Source organism: Neodiprion virginianus, chromosome 4 (assembly GCF_021901495.1).
Source record: "Neodiprion virginianus isolate iyNeoVirg1 chromosome 4, iyNeoVirg1.1, whole genome shotgun sequence".
Classification (NCBI taxonomy): domain Eukaryota; kingdom Metazoa; phylum Arthropoda; class Insecta; order Hymenoptera; family Diprionidae; genus Neodiprion; species Neodiprion virginianus.
The window spans coordinates 30680029-30700627 of NC_060880.1; the positions used below are offsets into that span (position 1 = coordinate 30680029).

General features: G+C 41.0%; 1 protein-coding gene across 1 annotated transcript in view; it reads left to right on the forward strand.

Annotated features, from left to right (window-relative positions):
- Positions 1-20387, forward strand: part of LOC124302607 (uncharacterized) — a 122745-nt gene extending 102358 nt beyond the window's left edge. Inside the window, exons 4-11 of the mRNA XM_046758937.1 lie at positions 3345-3412; positions 3507-3764; positions 4214-4435; positions 7271-7496; positions 12199-12347; positions 13687-13974; positions 15605-15814; positions 16189-20387. Coding sequence (XP_046614893.1) covers positions 3345-3412; positions 3507-3764; positions 4214-4435; positions 7271-7496; positions 12199-12347; positions 13687-13974; positions 15605-15814; positions 16189-16298 — 1531 coding nt within the window. The 3' untranslated portion in view covers positions 16299-20387. The remainder of the gene's footprint in view (positions 1-3344; positions 3413-3506; positions 3765-4213; positions 4436-7270; positions 7497-12198; positions 12348-13686; positions 13975-15604; positions 15815-16188) is intronic.
- The last annotated feature ends 212 nt before the right edge of the window (positions 20388-20599 follow it).

Here is a 20599-nt window from a genome sequence, read left to right on the forward strand (position 1 = left end):
CGAAGATTCAAAATTTTTATACGATTACTAAAAGGAACAAGATTTTACAGAATAATTCTTGGTCGAATATGAATATGAAAAGAGAACAGTTTATTAAAAAACCGTTTGACAGATATATTCGAACTTTTGTTTAAGAACATGAAAACTTTCTCGCTATTTTGGAAATGATAGGTTTTCATAAAAAAATTATATCGTACAAGTATGCATGTATGGAATTGGCATTTCTCCGCATAATGAACTTTGCAGAGGCTAGTTTAAACTCCACCATAACCACAGGGTTGAAGCGACACGCGATTCTTGACCAACGAAAGAAACCCCGCCAGGCCGGTTGTGTTCTCAATATTATTCCAGTATCGCAATCCTCGAGTAGGAATCAGGCGATGTGTATACGTGACCTATAAAAGTTGGTGGTCCGCGAATTTGAGGTTGTACAGTTCCCGGAATTGTGGGTGGATTCAAACAACGCTGTTTATCAGGGCTTTTGTCCATTACCCGTGGGCGTCGTTTGTGCTGATCAATCAAGCTGCGAATATACGTCAGACTGTGCACAGGAAAGTTGGTACATTGAAACGAATACATTTTGTATATTTTTTCTGCCTTATCCCTGGTAAGAAAAAGGAAAAGTTTGTACGCGAATTCGTTGTACGGGTACTTTGTCAAGATAATTGATTTATTCGAAACTGTTTGCAAGGGAATGTGCAGAGTTGTTCGTCGAGTAATGTCGAACGAAAAAATTCTCCGTGAGAGACCTGGATCCGCTTTTCGTACAATATTTTTTGTAATATACTATGCAATAGAAAATAGCAAGATGAAATTCTTAATTGAATTACATAATTCATTTCCTGATGCTTGGAAATTTGGGGAATTTCGTGATGCCGTACGGCGAGATATCGAGATTATGGAAGATTGCGGGCGTTGTACGATAATACGTGCGAAGGGCTCCGTTCGTTCGATAGGATTGAAATTTGGAAATATTTCAGCTCGGGGTAAGTAATCGCTCATCGCGAATAGAGCTTCCCGGATTTCGTCCTTCGGTACGAGGGTAATACAACGCCCGAGCAGCCCGGCTTCTGCGGCTAATGGACGCTGTTAGATCCGTCAGTCCGTCGTCTTCCCAATGAGAATTTCGGAACGCATTTATCAAAACAATCCGAGGCTCCGTGGAAACTGTGCGGCCCGGCGGTTCTTCCGCGCCCAGCGATGGACGCCTCTATTATTTACGCAGCGACAAGCAAAACGTCTGAATATATGATACGCCTGTAAATAATAGAAGATTAAAGCGCGTTTGATCGGCAAAGAGTGGAGGCACGTGGCGACCCCTTTTCCCGATCCTCGATTCCTCGACTCCGCATCCATCCGTCTTCCCCTTCGTTTTCGAGACGCGAGGAAAACGTGCACGATACACCTACGTTTGTTTCCACTTCGCCTTCCCCGCCTTTCGCCAGCTGCGCATAGAACCGACAAATATTATCCAAGTATCGCTGGATATAACTATACTGAAATCGAGTTTTTTTCCCCTAGACTTCGACCTTTCTACTCCGAGTTCTTTTCGCCGTGCAAGAAATCCTTAATTGTTTTTATCTTCGTTATAGTCAACGCAAGACTATCTTTTTCCATGGTTATCTACTCTTCATCTCTTACCGTACCTTACATCGATTCACAGTTTTCCACTATACATATGTATACCTAGGTATGTAACATATTCTTACTCCATTTCTGATTCGTCTCGGACATTTCGTTGAAATTGGTGAGGGAAAATCGCACGAAAAAAGAATGTTCTTGTATAATTTTGTAATATCGCATTTTTTTTCCAACAGTCAAAGCTTTCACTCGATTGCACTCGTACAAAAAGATCGAGCCGACCTGGCCTGCTGGCAGGGCAGTGAAAATACAAGTAAAGCGTCACTTAGTTGTCTTCTTTTGTACCCCACGCTTTGTGCGAATTCATTCTGATCTTTAATTTATTTCCAGTGCCCCGGCATCCGCCTCCACGGAGTTATCTTTGCCAAGGCGAATTATTATAAGGTATCAAAAGAAAAGTAACAAGCTTGAAAATAAATTAAAACAAACACATGACGAGAAAGAATAATGAATTATAAACGAGTAAATGAAACGTCAATTTGCCGGAACACGTTTTTGGGTTTTATAAGCGATATTCAACGCCGATGAAAACCTTCCCGTGGCTAGGATCACGTTTGGAAAACGCTGCAAGACGCGTATAACCGCAGGCTAACCGAACCGAGACGACGCACGGAAAGTCTGGCCAAGTATCGCGGAACTACTTGAAAGTTGCCAAACTTGTCACGCTGCCCTCACTGCACGCTTACTTATGCTTACTTAGGGTGAGTCAACTTAACTGGACTCGAGTTAAAGTTTACCTTTGTTCTCACGAGTAAGTCTGACGCAACGGCTTTGCAGCTCTTCCTTACAGTGTACGTGTAGTTGTACGTAAGCTTAGGAATTTCGAGAAGCTTAACCTTCGTTATAGTGTTGAATAAGAAGTTAATGCATTTGTAATCTTTTCTTCGTCTTACACCGATGGACGTACGTCAAGGGCGGGAAAAACTCGCCTTCATCTTGGCAAGGGATAATAACAATAATCCACTTTGATTCCAATTCGTCTTGTTTCTTTTTCCCCCGTTTTTCTCCTTCGCCGTTTCCCCACCCCGCCCCTCGCCGTCCCACCATCTCTGACTCCCGCTCTATTTCTCTTCATCTCTTTTCTCGCAGGCCTTTCCCTCTACCTCGGCCAACGCTCCGCCAAACCCTATGACTTGAAATTTGATTTGTTGCCTGTGAAAGCGAACGAAAGTAATTTTTAACGCGTTAATTAGCCGCCAGAATTTCCTCCTCGATAAATCGTTCGCCAACTCGTACGAAGAGAAGAATGTTGTCCTTAAGATTATGGTTCCTCGAGTATTAATATCATAATTTAATACTTCAACAATCCGCTGAATGACGTTTACCTGATCATTTTTAGGACTTATCCCTGTGTTTATTCCTACGTTTCAACCAATCGGAATTCTCAAACTTCTCTAATGAAAACTATTATACCTCTTATAGCGCAATTAAATTTTACGAGAAAGTCGGTATAAACATTTTTACCGAGAGTAGCCGAGGTCGGAATTACATCGTACCTATACCGACTCGCGTAATCCGACTAAAAGGCGAAATTTTCAGTTCCTCAGGATAGGAATTACCACCTGCATTAGCAAGATTGGTATGAAAATTAGTAGACTGACCTCTGCTCTCCTACCACCGCCGGTTCGATATTCGCATTACTCATCGGAGCTTTCCACACACGTTATAATTATTCAAGTATCTTTTTCTCCCGTTCGTTCCAGACCTTACAACTGTTATCGATGCATGGTCATACACGAGAAACACCCGAACGTGCTCCAGTTCAAGGAAAGTGAGTATACCTCGCGAACCGATGTCGCATCACCGCTTCACCTTACCACACCAGGTTTAACCATAGAAAAATATTTTTTGCGATCAATTTCCAGCGTTCTGCCTTCCCTCGGGGAGCGTAAGCCTAAACTCTGCTTGTGCTCAGCTCGCCGGAGACGCCGCGCTGAACTCGCTCTTCCGATCAGGAGCAGCTCCATCCCGATGCCCCTTCGAGGGACCCCTGCTCTTCAGCTACAACCGTGGCCAGGGTGAATGCTCGAATCCACCCTCGGTGGCCGAAACCTGCACGCACGAGTCGCGGCTCCTTTTGCGTTATCAGGCCTGCCACGATGTTCGCGCCACCGAAAGCACAGGTAAAAACCTTTGCTCTGATCGATCGTATTAGCTGATATAACTGGCGTAAGTACAAGTAGGTACTGCGAGTTAATTTTCTATGGATATGAATCTACACTGACCGCTATTGCCGTATGCACGTTGCGTGAAATGCGCGGTTGAATATGTATGAGATAAAGTGCGTAGAACGGTATTAATCAACAATAACGCACAACGGTACGATGAATGATTAATCGTTTTGTCTATTAAGTACTCATGACCGGAGGGAAGCTGCAGGCTTACATGCGATAACTTGCTAATATCATCGCGCTGTTGGGGATTTCCACGATTCTCTGTTGCGATCGAATAAACATCGAACGGGCTTACGATTAATTAATTCGCTATATTTCTGCTACGCTTGGCAATCTAGCCGCAGCCATGCGTCAATGGCGTAAAACCATTTGAAATGTTATTGCAATTTGTCGCGCAGTGGAGGAACTCGAGTGTCTGGCTACCTGGAGGGAGGGAAGCACGCGTTACCTGGTTGCACGGCTGAACGGCGAGAGGTTGACAACGGACGAGGACCGCTACAGGTGCTTCATCTACGCCAAGAGCGGGAGGAACTCTTGGAACTTGGCCCAGAGCGGAGATGCCACATGCAGCGGAGTGCTCAGCGCGACCGAAGGTGCCAGGACTCTCAACATGACGCAGAGTGAGTGAATTTACATCATGCGATGCGAATTTTCTTGCCGATCTTCACGCGCGCGGAAAGTCCGCCCGGGCGGAAACCCGTGTTGTCGGAATACACGACGGAACCCGAGTTCAGTCCTAGCCGGAGGACACTTTGAGTGGTATTAGAGTCGACTTTGGCTGAACCCGCGCTTAGGATGAGGGAGTGGGTGAAACGACACAGCAATGCCGATATTCACGGCACGTTGCCCGCTTCCATGGAGACGGTCAATTATCTTACTTCGCTCTCGTCATCGTCTGCGTTCGCCGTATTAATTCTCAAGCCTCAATTTTCTATAACGCGTTCGCCCCAACTCTACATTTTTTACACTCACAATCAGATGCACCCGTCCGTGTAGTCTTTAGCATAATTTTCACCGTTCTCCGAGGTCTCTGACCTTCCTTCGATCGCAAACTCGAAAACACTGTCTCGCCAAATTATGGTATCATAATACACACTGAACTCCGGTTCGGTGGTATACATCGGTCCTCATTGAGCGGAAGATTTTTTTTTCGAGTGAATGGTGGATAGTCAAGAGGGCACATAAAACTTTAGTACTACTTTTACTGTGAGCATGACGACGTCGCACTACGTCGTCAGCTCCTCCCAACGTGCTTCTTGTAGAGTTATGCGGATCTCCGAGACGCGAAAAATAAAGTCAGGGATCTGTCTCACTGGCGTGTACTTTATTTTTACCAAAATGGCTGGAATAAAAAGAAAAGGAAAAAATGAGAATGAAAATTAGCCACGGCTCAAAGCTTACGGAGTAATGTGATATGTGTGATTTAGACACGGGAATTTTAGCCCTTCAAGATAAAACAATGTTACAAATACATGAATTACTTGCTGCTGCGCCAACCACTATTATTATAAAAACAGTCTTTCTCTAGACGTTGACTTGAAAGCACATATTTTCTTACATATACCAATTTGCCCTGTGTTTTCTGTGTTTTGCTGCATTTGCTTTTTTGTCGGAGAACAGCTTTATTTTTCGCGTAACTCAAGGTTACAATATATACAAACTAAAACAGCGATGAACATCGACAAAGATAATCGTAGAGTTCGGTCAAATCGGTCCGACTCCGTTGATGCTGCCATCTGGATCCGTGGCACCCTTTTTTCAATCAGTGTTGCTGATGATCAGACTGGGATTACGTCGTTCTTCCGGAGATAAAAGAAAGCTAAAAGTGATGATAGTTGAGAGAAAAACTGTGGGAAAAAACACAGCAGAGCAAAGTCTGTAAGTTGGAAATCTGTGCGGGAATTTACAGAACGTGGCTTATTCAGCCGAGGGTAAAAAACTTGCCATGTTAAAAATCGGTTTCCGACTTTGTCGCCTTGCTTTTGGTGTTTACTCGGAGTAAAATTTCTAAAAAAAAAAACGCCAAGTATTTCGGAAACGTTCAATCCCGTTGGAGCCTCCTGATATTTCTTGGATTGTTCGCAATTACAACTGGCGTCGATATTTTATTCTGATCATTTAGTGATAAATTGGTTCATTGTTTTTTTTTTTTTTTTTTTTTTTCCAACAGTTTCGGCGAGTATGTGCGAATTGCTCGAGGCGCATTGAAAAATAGTATAAAATTACTCACAGTTGTGAAAATGTTCGTCTAGGAAGACAGATGGTCGCAAATGTTTGGAATCGTGGTGCAGTGCAATAAATTCTACTAAGCGGTAAGCTGCTTAAAAATTCCGACCCTCGACGGCGAATTCCCCAAACGTTCGTTACCCGTTTGCTTCAGCCAGAAACCCAACCTCCTCCCCCGTCGTCGGTAGTTCCACTTAAACTTTCCACAATTCAGATTACGGCCTGGCGAACAACTTTCGGACGAACTTGGCCCGATAATATTTTCTTTTAATTTTACCTCTCATGGCCCGTCTTGTTTGTTACCCAGGCTCCACCCGAAAGTACAAATCTCTTATATCCTTGGCTATATCGCATTAAAAATCGTAAGCCCTGCACGCAGCGAAGCGGGACGTATAACCCTCGATAAGTTTTGTTTATCTTTCATATAAAAAGATCACGTCAGGATCCTGTTATTTGATACCGAGGTATTTTATCACTTGCTGCGAGCTGCAGGAATTATCTCAAACCGTGAAATTGCTAGCAGGGCCTGGGTTGAATATCGATCAGGTTTCACGGCAGAGCGACATTCCAGAGGTGATGCCCGTGTATGCCGACAATAGCAAAAAACCGATTAAACATGGCGGTGGCCTGTCGAACCGTCAATTCGATTAGCGAGTGAGTCCGAATCAGTGGTGAGAACTCCCGAAAAATTTACATTTTTCTCTACATTACTTCGCAGTGATATTCTGACATTTTTAGAATGCCCAATACCGTGTTTGCGCGGCTTTTATTAATCAATATACAGCTTCAATGCGACGCACATCAATACGTCAAATAGAAAAATATACCTCCCTTCGAATTCAACTATAAATATCGGCTCGAGTGACAGCGAGACTGATGTGCCTGGAACCGAAATGTCCCATATCGTTACGAAGAGTATACGGCGCATTAATATGAATGATCATTACTCACGCGGTAGCTGACACTGTAATGCTCATATTTTTAGCTCTCAAATTGTCGTACCGTTAACTGAAGTTCGGGGCGGTTATTATAGCTGCGGCAAATGCTGGCAAAGTGACAAGGCAACGTCTTGAAAAATGAATTTGGTAAAACGTCCGTTACCGCTTGACCATCTTAGCGCGAATCGTTGACCGACGTTTCTCGTTCAAATTTAAGACGGATCTAAACCCAGAGACGTCGACAAGCCCTGTCACTGCAATCAGTCGGACACTAAATCAGTGTTCTTTCAGGTCGCTCGCCGGTCGGCTGTGACTTTCCGAACTGGGTTGTGTCAGCCGGAACGTGGGTCGCCCTGGACTTAGTAGCCCGGCTTTTAACCTCCCCCAGGAACCTGACGATCCTGAACCAGGACGAGACGCGTCTCGTCTGTCACTCGGTGGTCAGCTCGGACTTCCAACCCTCATCGATCCATACTGAGCGGCGAATAACTCTAGTCGCCAAAGCGACGCGTGGCTGGTAAGTACCACAAATTCACTGAAATATTTTCCAAGTTTCAAAATGCATCGATCGCGTCAATTTCAATGCCACTTGAAACGACAACGTCGAGGGAAATTGTAGGTAGCGTATTTTCTCTATAACGCAAATTCACGCTCCGTGTATTCTCGGTGTCGGTTTCCTTCGAAACTGTATTATTCGTCCTTCCCTTTTGCTCACCTTACCCGATACGCATTTACCGTACTTTTTAAACGAATCGTCTCTGTAGCCCGTGATTTCACTTCTCACTCGTTCCATCGTTGTCAAACGAAAAGCTCGTTCCTTCGTCAGGAATCTGAAGTGCGGTTTTGTCTCAAGTATATTTGCATTGCGTTGCTCAGTACAATGTTCCTTCAGTAATGCGAGTATTGACCAGAGGTTTTGTTAAACTACTTCTATCGCAGCGTATTTATGAAGCCAAATATACTTAGATGTGGTGCCGATTGAAGTTTGTCATTGAACCGAGTATGCGGGATATAATGTTTGTTTCCATGGGAATTTTGTCAAGAAGAAACAGTTTATTTATCCGTACTTCAAGATTTCAATTATATGCGACCATTGCAGAAATGGAATGTGTACGATCGTTATTATCTCTTCTACAATCCACGGCAAGAGATACAGTTTCTGTTCGTGAATGAAAATCATTAAAATGGTTGAGGGTATGTGCAGAAATATTTGAGACAGAGTGCCGCGTTCGTTTCTGGAGAGAAGATCAAGCCGTCGATGTTGCAATATGAGAGTTCTCTTTTGACAAAAGTGAACAACAATCCGGTACGAAAATATAATTACGACTGCCTCGCGTCTGGGAGACGAAGCGAAGGCTTTCATGTCGAGTTCGGCGAGACGCCTGGCTTAACCAACTCCAACCCCGGGCGTAAATTGACGGGGAGTCAATTTACCTGGTTCTTCTATCTTTTCTCCTCGCCTCAGCTATTCTCGGTTCTTCCTAATTTTATAATTTCTCTCTCCTCTCCGATAGACAATCATTTTCATTCCATATTTTTATTCATATCCCAACGTTTCCTGGATCTTCGCAAACAATTCGATTACTCGTAGGTACCGATTTTACTCCAAGCCCTAGTACTTGGGTCCTGCAAGTTTTTATCGAATCTCAGGAGTGATGAAAAATGAATAAAATCGAGAGAGGTCTATGGCACGTTTCAAAAGTTTAAATTTCAAACTTTGTACTCTCGGGGTGTTCGGATTCGTGCTGCTGTTACAGCAAAAGCGCTTTAGAACCTTTAATAATTTCCGAGGCTGCGGTTTTTCAACTCGATCCTTTTTTCTTCCCAATAATGTGATAATCGCAAAGCCAACGCCGAGTCTCTTCGGAGTATCGATGATTAAATATACGAGGAAAGAATACTTTCCTCGCTGGACGCGGTTGCCGGGGAAGTATAAAGGCACCAAGTATCAAACATTTCCCGCTGCGACAAACTTTCACCATTTCTCACGACAAGTTTTCTTACAGCGCGAAACCGAGCCAAAATATTAGCCGTTATTTTTCCTATCCTCCTTCCTCTTCTTGTTTTTCCCTAACCCCTGCTGAACCAGAGATATCTGCGTCATTTTCTGCATCACTGCCACCACCGTACGACTTACCGAGTTTTTAGCACCGTCTGCTTACGAAGTACGTTTTGTGTTCGTGATCTCGTCGCTCTGCTCGGTTCGCACCAGCGAAAACGTACCTTAGCTCGATACCGAATCCTATCTACCTACATCCCCCGGTGACAGTTTGTTGAGAGGAGGTCTACTTCTTTCTCTTCCTATCGTATTTCGAGCTCATCTTCTTATCCGTCGACTTTATCACCCCCATCACCTTTTATTCAGCACCGTATTGCGATTTCAACTCGGATTTCGACTCCACGGTGCAAATAGTTGAACAATTCGCGGGCCAAGGTCCCAGCGATTCGACAAATCTGTAAATTTGTTTGCCCAAACTCTTAACACTCAGCTTCACTTCGGGGATGCAGCTTACAATCACTTGCGTAAACGTTCGAATTAACCGTATCAACATTGGATCCGGAGTGAGCCCATTACCGAGTACATTAATTCTGCACTACCGCTGTCAAAAATTTTCACAGTGATGCGTGTAAATATTACCTCGCAAAGATATTCGAGCAGATTATTAATTGTTTCAATAACTTTTATAAAGTACTGAACGGAGTGACTGAAAATTAAAAATTTACACATGTAACTTGCACTGTTAATTTTAAATCTTCTAGTACGGGTTATATTCAAAAGCATTAATAACCATGGTTGATTTTACTTCCTGATTCCTAGAGTTTCAGATTTTCAAGATTTTAGACTTTTAGTACTTGAAGTTTTGGCAAAAAAAATTGAATAAAAAACTTGATGCTGCGAAATTATAAGTAAATGACAAATATATGACAAAGGAATATAACAGCAGGCAGCTGAAAACCGTACTGTTGCCTTCATGTCCCTGCAGTAGGTAGCGTATAAGCTTAAATTGACGTTACCTGATCCTCCTCTTGCGAGCTAGTGCGGCAGTCACGTAATCAGCTTACCTGTTATTCCTGATTTTTATAAAAAGAGCTGAATCTCTAGCAGAAGATAAGCCCGATTAAGTTTGCCCATTATTCAGAGGTGATAATAGCGTAACGCGTGTTTAATCTCGTCTATGTGGGATACGCTGTTGTGAAACAAATCCTCGCAAAATAAGGAAAGCGAAATGTTGAGGGAGGTGAAGGAACGTGCAGTGAATTTAGAAAACCAAAGTGAAAAATAGTGCCGAATTCATAACTCACCCTCCCCCAGAAAACTTACTTGAAAAATATTCAATGACTTGTTTCGTTCCCAAGTTCAGTGAATCGCATGAAAAACATACCGGTTTGAATAAGTCTCGAAGTCATTCGCATCCGATAAACAGAATGTCACACGTAGCGAGCATGTAGAAGATAAACCTGAGTCTGAGCCGATCCTTTTTCTCCATCTCTTTACCGTCGACCAATTGCCTGGAAAATTATTCCAAGTGGTACCACGACGCTCAGCCGTTTATACCGCGAGTACCGTAGAAGCGGGGGAAAAAGTGGCTCTGGTTCCACTTCTAGTCACAGTCCTGCTATAAACGACCATTTAAATCATGCAAAGTTGCATAATATTCTTTGCCCGCTATCGCCCCACGGAATGGCCCTCGTTCCAGGACGCTTGTCATCTCGGTACAAACGCCGCAAACAACCCGAACAAGACACGGAAAGTACGGTAGAAGAAAACGCGGTTATAAGTAGAGGAGTAAATCTTTTCGCTCGAGAACAACAGCGTATAATTAATGCTGTTTATCTGGACTCGGTACTACGGGGTGACGCGAAACGACCGGATAATCTTCTGGATTCTCAGTCTACTCCATGTCACGGCAGCCGTCAAATTTCACCGTCAAATTGGATGGGAAAAGAGAAAGCGAAAAGTTTGAAACTGTGTATTAATGAACCTACCTGTATAATAACGTAGGTACGGAATCCCTTTGAAATCCTAGAGCTTCATGAGTATTTTTTTACCTAATAGAGAACCATTGGTTATTCGCAGCCTGCAATGGAGGATTAAAAAAAAAAACCGTCTTCAAAGGGTTCACAGCAACTAATTATGGCAACTTGGCTTTTTATAGTCGTACCTTTTCCTGATGTTTTTTTTTTTTTTTTTTCTTTTGGATCATATTTGAATTACGGTAGTCGTAACTTCTGGAACTACACGTCAGTCTGCAGGATTACACGAAGCTATTGCAGGAATTGCTTTTGTTTGCTGTCTCTATTCTCTAGAAATACATTGGGCGTCCGTTAGGTTGTTAAACTAGTCACAGACCACTAACTATATTGAGTTAGTGTATTTTATGGTATCCGTAGAAATTTCACGAAGAAAGGTTATATTCGATGAAACTCATCGTTGGTTACGAAAATTGCGATTAAATCGTTCACCCCTTTATCACCACTCAACCGCGACCCCGCGTATCCTTTCAAACCATTATGAATTAAAAAAGCTTCCGTAAATTGCGTTGAAGATGATCCATCCATCCATCCATCCATCCATCCATCCATCCATCTCTCCAACTAACCATCCATCCGTTATTGGTTCGGCAATACGATTATATTAACTGGCTGTTCGATCGAAATAATTGGCTGCCTATTAAGTATGGTTAGAGGCAAGCCTCGAGGGAAATTCGACAACTCTGGTAGGTATACCTGCATATGTGGATTTGATCGAAATCTTTACACAGAGTTCCTGAGCACGGTACCACGAGATCGAACAGGCTGCTCTCTGATGGCTGAAGGTAATAAGTAATTTGCTCAACGAACGGAACTGAACCGTTTGATCGTTCACTACGAATGGCTTTCTCCATGCATAGATAATCAATTGAACGAAACTGTAAACTCGAGCAGAAAGGCACATGATGGTAATCGGCTTCGTTGTTATGGTATAAAAACCGATTTCAATTTGCGATCGCCAATGTTTCTGTCTTTGATTTCGCAGGCATGAATTATTTACCCTTGTTCTCATTTTAATCACTTCTCGTGTACACCCTCACTTAGAGATAAAGCAATTATGGCTACTCGTGTTGGAATGGAGGAATACATTCTTCCAGACACATCATTTTTAACATTACAATGCGTCATATCATCGTGATATCTATTACAAGGCTGCGTATGCTCAATAATTCCCTACGACTTTTCAGCACCAATGGCTACGTGTGTCTAGTATTTCACAAGAGGGATGGCCACGTGATTGAAATGCAGCAATCTAAAATGTGGAGTCAGCAGGCGGAGGACGCGTGTAAATCGAGCGGTTTCAATCCATTGTCAGCTCCATACACGACATTCATCAGTGAGTATAATGAAAGCCTTGATTACGTGACCAAAGAATGCTTGTCATCTTTGCGGTACATAAGCAGATGCACTGCTTGAAATGCGACCAGATTATTAATTCTTATACACATTTATTATTTACCGTTAAATTCTATCAACACATATATACGAGTATGTATAATATTCGAGGAGTATCTATACTAATAATTCAGAGCATGAAGGTGTGAAATGCAAGTTATGGAATCAAGTTAATTTATTCAGTGGTATTAACCGTCTATGCGAGAATTTAATTTCACGTTAAGAGCGTTCAAGAATTGAAAATATTTCCTGTGTTGCACACGAAATGTGGCCGAAAAAAATAGCGTTTCTACACACAGCTTTTCGTAACGATCAATTGTTGGAGTTAACAATCCTGTAAGAGATCAGAAAAATCGTTAGTCACAAAAATACCTGGGTGTTCATATTGTTAGAAATTATTCGAGACTTGAGCAGATTGTAAAATTTTCTATCACGTTTGGAATTTACAACCGATCCGTTGATATTTTTACTACGGTTATATCGCGTTCCGAAAGTAATAAAAAAAAAAAGGAAGAGAAGAAGGGTGAGCTATACTTGCCAAAATATGGATAAAAGTCGAGCAAAGCATAATTCTGAGGTTCTGGTTTAACAATGGATACGTGCCTGCGAGCGTGACACAGCGATAAGGAAGCGACATAAACCTGTAGTATCAAAGAATATAGAGAATCTGTTTTACTCACGTTGAAAAGCTTTCATGTTACAACGAAAGCTGGTTTATCGTTAGTGTAAAGCAGATAAATTTCATGAATTTTATCCTGCTTTAACTGTCGCAATTCCGTGATTGCTGATTCGCGTGCGGCGGTTGTTACGTGTCATTTCAACTGGTGTTACCAGTCGTAGTACACAAACCTAATCGTGTAGAGTCTCTAATACAATCAGGGTAAATTTATGCCGTACAGAAAGCAAGCGAAAAACGTAGTATACGGGCTCCCATTCTGATAGAACGTAGCAGCCGAGCAGGTTAGAGCCAACGCGGCAACGTGAGGAATGAAGGGCTCTATAAACCCTGTGAAAAATTTTTCACTAGCCATGGGCACTTCATAAATCAACTATGTAGTTCCAATGAACACCAACTACGTTTGCACTTTCGTGCAGAAACATTGAACCGTACCCCTTTTTCAATCTCCAATCTTTTACAGTCTTTAAAGTTATAGAGAAAACTTGAACCCCGGAGTGTGTATTTCAGTCTGATCTTGAATTTTGGAATATTTCTTCATTCTTCGGTCTCATCCTCTCCTTTCTCCATGTACATTTCGGTTCGTAACGTTCACCTCTTTCAGCGTCCGACCCGATACCTCAGCAATGTCCTCATCTAGGAAGCTACAAGGTCGCTTCGTGGCACTCCTATCACCAGATGGACGGGACTAGGGAGATGCTTGGCTTCGACGAGGAGCACAGCATCGGTGAAAATGAGGAGGATGCCATCGCGCAAGAGGTCAAAGTAACACCGTTACCACCTCCATCCCCCACGCCGTGTCACCAAGACAGTGTCACTGGCCTGGACATTGGATGTCGGAGCTCTCATCGCATGGAGTTTGCAGCCTCCTGCAGGGATGAAGCATTTTCCGGTAAGTCATTATTGTGCTGCACTCATCGTCAGGACTCGACATCGTGCGGGGAACGGATATCGATTGCTAGGACCTTCTCCGGATTTCGCTATCAGGATACGACTTCGTACAGCTTTCAGAGAAAATCATCGTGGAATAGCTTGAATTGCTACGCTCGCTTCATTACATCGGCAAGTTCAGCAGTTGCATCGCCGTTGGTTTGAAAGAATTTTGACGAGAATAAGAAATCTAAGGCGAATTACGGATTAAAGAGTGTCGGTATTCATGACTTAATATAAGATATCGAAATTGTTCCAATCAAGATAAAGTACGATCGCGTTCAGCATACATCAAAATGATTAAAAATTATACTCGAGGCAGTTTTGGATAAAACTTTTTTGCCCTACGACTATTGCGATAGGTTTTCTGCGCGGTGATATCGCAAAACGGATCTACAATTCCCCTCTTACGTTAGCCTCCAGCTGACTGAGTCGTTCGTGCCTATATGGGCGGCTATAAACTCTCGAAATCGGAACTATGTTGTCGGCGAGTGGCAAGGAGCGGAAGGCGTTGCGACGGCGTGTAATGGCTGATCACCAAGTTAATAGTTATACAGCCATTTTGATTACAGATTATACATACCTACCTAGTTCAGAACTTTGGCATATACGGAACCGAGTCCTGTTCCACATATCTAGAGAATTAAACTCGTGCCTAGTTACACAGAGAATCGGGGAAAGCGCGAGCGTTACTCGTTCTGGCGTGCGAGAAATCCTGATTTACGTTGTTATCGCTTTCCTACGTTGCTTCCTCCCCAGCTTTTGCGTAATTTGCCGGCAAACACTACCCGGTACATAGTTACATACTTGGGTATACCTTGGTACATAGGTATGCATATATTCTTGCCCCTTGGAAGAGAATAATGCGCGTGGGGTGAAAAAGTCGATTCCGTTACCCCGATGTAATTCTTCGGTCGTTTCGAAATTAGCTTCGTTTGTATCATAAAACCCTTGTTGGTATCGGACAACTATGGCTCAGTCATACTCTCATGCAGACCGTTATCTTCAAGACAAGACATTTTGAAGTGCTAAATACATATTATAGCCGTTGGAAGACAGGGCCAGGGTACACATAAAGTTTCAAGAAACAACTGAACACGTGGAGAAAATTTGTCCGTTTCTGAAAGAACTTTTGCTTAATGTTTAAGAAGGGTTCCATCTCCTGTCGAATCAGCTCAGATATCCCCAAAACAAAAGATTATATTTTTACTCGACAAGCTTTTTTACGACATTTTTACCCAACCGCCTGTACACATATAGTACGTGGGTATATGGAATCGTGTTATATGCTCATAAATAATGTTCGCCCGTTTGGGACATCGCTCAGATTTCCAAAGCGTCCGGGTTCGGAACGGGTCGAAAGATCACAAAAAACTTTAACATCACTAGCGTGGCCTGAATTTTGCACGAAGGATCCATGTCAAGGACTCGGGTTTTTGCGTCGACGATTCACGTCAACGATCTGCAAGAATTTGCCAGACGGCGACTCCCTGACGGGAGAATACTTAGCAAAGTATAAATTGATTTCTCTCTCTCTCTCTCTCTCTGTCTCTCTCTCATCCCCCATAAAACTTGTCACGATCTATTTACAGTTTACTGGTGCCATGGCAGTTGGGAGGAAAATGGCACAGCATATGTGGTTGCTAGTACAGAGGCAGCGCGCTATTGCCTCGTATACAGCGCAACGGCAGCGTCAGTTGGACATAATGACCTCTCAGTTACGAATCATTTCGCTTCTTGTCCGAGGCCAACTCAGCACCATCATCGGCAGCACATTTGGAAGCTCAATCTCACCGCTTACGGTTAGTGCCAGCTGACTTCACATTTTTTCTTCAATCGTCTCACTTCACGTTTCAACTTCGGATAAAATCTTACCTTTCCCAAATATTGTTCAAAACCGATTCGTAGGTAGCATGTGACTATGAAACGAAATTTTCGCTATGGCTATGAAATCACTGCCATCACATTTACATACGGGATTCAGATAATTACAGTAATTTGTTTCTAATTCGTTGGTAATTGGCTGTCCTAAATTTCGGGTTTCACGATTTTCCTAATACATGAAATTACCGTTTTCACCGGTGTCAGATGAAGTATGAGAATGACAGGATTCATTTTCAAACACATATCTACGTCGTAGTTAAAGGCTAATCGAAGAATGAATTTCCCTTTCCAGCGCAATGCGGCAAAGCTTCCTCCTCGTCTTCGTGGAGGTTATTCTGGCCCAGGGATACTTTCTGTTGGGTGATCCTGTGCTCTTTGTTCAGCCGATATGTCACGAGGTGATTGTTCGGAATCTAGGACTCGTGGCTAACGTTAACAATTGTATAGTAAACTAACGAGAACAGTAACGATAAGGATAGCAATCTCACAGAAGTAAAGAGAGACGTGACGTCAATGATCGTAGCGTGTAACTATTACAACCAATGTTAGGATCGACTATGAAAGTCAATGTAGACGGATACAGGCACGACTTTTCAAAGACTCATTACTACTCTGGCAGACTCGAGGGTTTTTCAGGCTTCTACGAACATATGTGTAAATAATTACCGCCACCTTTCCCAATCCCATTTATTCTACAACCAAGTCTCTCTTTCTAGAAGGGGGTGGTGCTATACGCGTTGACAAATATATATTACTTGCCGATCGATCCCAAACCACAGACACAACTGGGAAAAACAAATTTTGAAACTCATTTCGAAACGTGTTAAAATAATGTATTTCAATTTTGTTTTTTCTATATTCAGGAAAAAAAGTGCTGACCTACTTCTTCTAGGTTCTTCTGAGTTCTATGATTTTTATTTCAACGACCTTACGTTAAAATTGAGTAGGAATAACATGGTTTTTGCAAATGTGGTGGTTGCCTGATAGGTAGGTAGAATTGGCAAGGAGTCGTTTTATTATCCGGTACATTTATGCCGGACGAGAACAGTGACGGAGGTCAAGCCGAGGAATAATGCTTTTTCTTCGTTTTACGATGAATTTTACAAAAATCGGGAAATCACCATACAAGTACACCAATTGTCATCACGATGTGATTGAAAGTAGATAGATGCGTTCAGGCTCGTTCGGTGTAACCGTACTTTGAATCGATGTATAATAAAATAATAAAAGGGTGCTGGGGCCAATAATATACGAATTGAGTGTTGATTCTATGTTGAAGTAAAACTTTATTTAGAAAACTATGGGTCTGCCACAGTCGTAGAGTAAAAATGTCAGCATTCATTCCGAATGGTACGTAACCATATAAATATTTGTCAAATTATCGTTATTTCGATTATCCGCATGCATTTATGCTTGCCGTCTGGTTCGTAAATTGTTTTTTTTACTGGTACTTCGGAAAAGTCTTGAAAAATAAAAAGCTCGCAAGAGTAGCTGACTATGAATCCACGTAACTAAAGCAAGAACATTTTTCTTTATAAATGGAAAGTAAGTTGTAAGCAATACATCGAAGATATATATGCTGTATAGGTTAGATTGTGACAACCATGGCGAATTGCTGCAATTTACATGTACCCATAGGTATCATATCTGAGGACGAAAGATAGTTCTATGCTCTTCCAAATCGTGTGTGCGTGTGTGTCAAGAACAGCATTCATTCAGCATTTAAAATATAATTAACTTTAATATTTTATATTTTCAAAGGTAACGAAAGACAACAAATGAACAAAAAATTGAAATTATTGTAAAATGACATATCGAAAAATAGAAGCGTCTTATATAATTGCGACCACGAACATGAAAATAGATAAAACCTGCTACACCCTGATTGTTTTGGAACAGACGAAATAGTATAACTTTACTGACCATCTCAATGAAGGAAAAATCATGAAATTAAACAAATAATGTTAATATACCTAGTGAGCCTGATCGACGAGATATAAATATTTTTAACTCAAACTATTTTACTTAAAAACTAAACTTATACTGACATTCACTGCGTCATGTTAAAGCTGTAGTTACTTGGTCAACAATAACTTTGAGTAGGTATGATGCCCAGTAGTTGGTGTTTGGCTATACTTAAACAAATTGTAAACTATTAGCTGATGTAATTACAAGAGAGTTTCATGCAAAGTTCATACAGATGGTCGCCTGTGACAATTTTATTTGTGCCTGCGCTTGGTCGCGATGAACCAACAGAACTACTTCGACCATGACAGCCGATTCCTTCGTGGACTTTGATGCCACTCTCAACTTTGTACATAGCATGACTCATTAGTTATTATACATATGTATATATATACATATATATATATATATATATATATATATATATATATATGTATATGTATATACACATGTATGTAAAGAAAGAGAGAGAGAGAGAGAGAGAGAGAGAGAGAGAGAACTTGTTATTGATTAATTATATGTTTAAGCGATATGGGCATGATGTGTATCCGTTCGACAGATTATCTATTTATCATTCTTTACCGTGACGACCAAAGTTTTGCTTGCTTATTGTAGCAACAGAAACATACCTGTATACCTATGTATTTATAAGTCATAAAATTATCATTCTCCTTACTCTTCCACAATTAATACTAATAATATAGCAATTGTTCAGAAGAATTAAATCACATTTTACTAAAATGGGATCCTTGGGTGAACTACATTTTTTTATTTCCGAGTAAAAACGCATGTAATGACTCCGCGTGACAATCAGATCACCTGTTGTGTACGAATCAAACAAATTGAAGGCATTATTTCGAGAAACAAAAACGTACAGACCATGCCCATGCATTATACATGTTTCATTAGGGTCGTCCTTATTTGGGGTGTTTTCGAATTTTCCTGCGGACAAGGCGGAAAAAGTTTGCAAATAAATCAATAAAAAAGTACGCGAAACCGGGAGCCTGTAGGCAAACCCTAAGTACTCCCGCCAAGGCCATGAATTTTCCCATTTAATTTCAATGGGAATTCGGACTTACTGCACTATTTTTTTCGCCCCCGCCTAAATAGTATTTTGAAAAATCTGAAACTTGGCATATGTTTTTCCTATATTCATAGATATTCTACAAAAAATTGGGCGACTTACAACGATGAAATTAACAAAGTACCAGCGCATCAAAGTTGTGTCTTGAAGTAAAAACTTACCATTTAACGAAATAAATGGATTAATAAATAATATTAAACAATTAGATTCTAACTTTTTCCGCCTTGTCCGCAGGAAAATTCGAAAACACCCCAAATAAGGACGACCCTAATGTTTCATAGTAGCTGGTAAGCATAATTTTTGGTGGACGTAAGTCGAGAACAAATTATGGTTTTAAGTAACTATCCGAAGGGGTCCTAAGCGTTAGTTAATGATACAATAATTGGCGTTATATTTATGTATAAATATTTTTTAAATTCTAATACAGGGAGCGGTCCCACATTGGAGACCATAAATTACATGAAGGTATGCACGCTGTACAGATATTGTGCATGTGAGATATGATTAACTTTATATATAACAAGATTTACGATTCTTGCAGCAGTTCTTCGTGATGTTAGGTACGATATAATATATATATATGCATGTATATAAACATACGTAATAAGTGTTATCTCGCGGCTTAAGAATGAAATTTATTGTTTCATCGATATAGAATCGAAATTAATAGCACGAAACCACTGAAGTTGAGTTATGTAGTTTTGGTGAGCAACTCTGTATGTATGGTAAATGCAGTATTATTTCACAAATTTTTCAGATCCCGTAACCATCTTTTGATTCTGTTTCGTTTATCTAGATCGCTCGACGATTTTGATGTGATTATTTGCTATGAAATATAATATGTCATCTTAAATTTTCACATTATCGAATATGTCGACTGCAACTTCATTTCGGTATGTCATAGTTAATTTTTTTTCTTCTCGATTTACAATTAGTTCGACTTTGCGGTTATTTTGGGTCCTTAATTTGAGATATGGTTCGTGTACTCATCCTATGCAAGAATAAGTTTTCAATTTCTCGGATAGACTCTGATAAAGTATAATATTCCCGAGTGATCTATATTTGAACGAGTCTGTGATCTGAGGAGTTACTAACCTTTATTTTCATACAGAACGATTAGTTGATCATTATGGACCAGATCCCAGATTATTTTTCTATAATATTTTGCAATATTCCCTAGATTGGCGTAATTAATTTTCTATGAGATTTATGTTATACATTACATAACTCGTGACTATTTTGCAGCGGAAATAAATATAGCTATATTTATTACGTCTGACAATGATCTTCGGCAGTGAACAAAACAAATGAATTGCTATTAGAAATGTAGTTCGACACACAACGACTCGATCGATTATAGCCCTAGGTATTATATTTGGTGGTTTTTACGATATTTGAAAAGAAAATAAAGAGCAAAAAAAGGTTATGACGGTTTGAACGAATGATATAAACTAAAATGAATTGAATGAAATTAAAAGAATTTATTCACATGCATAGGGCCCCGATAAAATGATATTTCATGAAAATATCAGCTTCATCATCAGTATGGATGATATATGTGTACGTAGTACACTTATGCACATAGTCTTATAAAAATATTACACTAAGCAAACAATACACATATGTACACATAATATATTAATATAAATAAAAG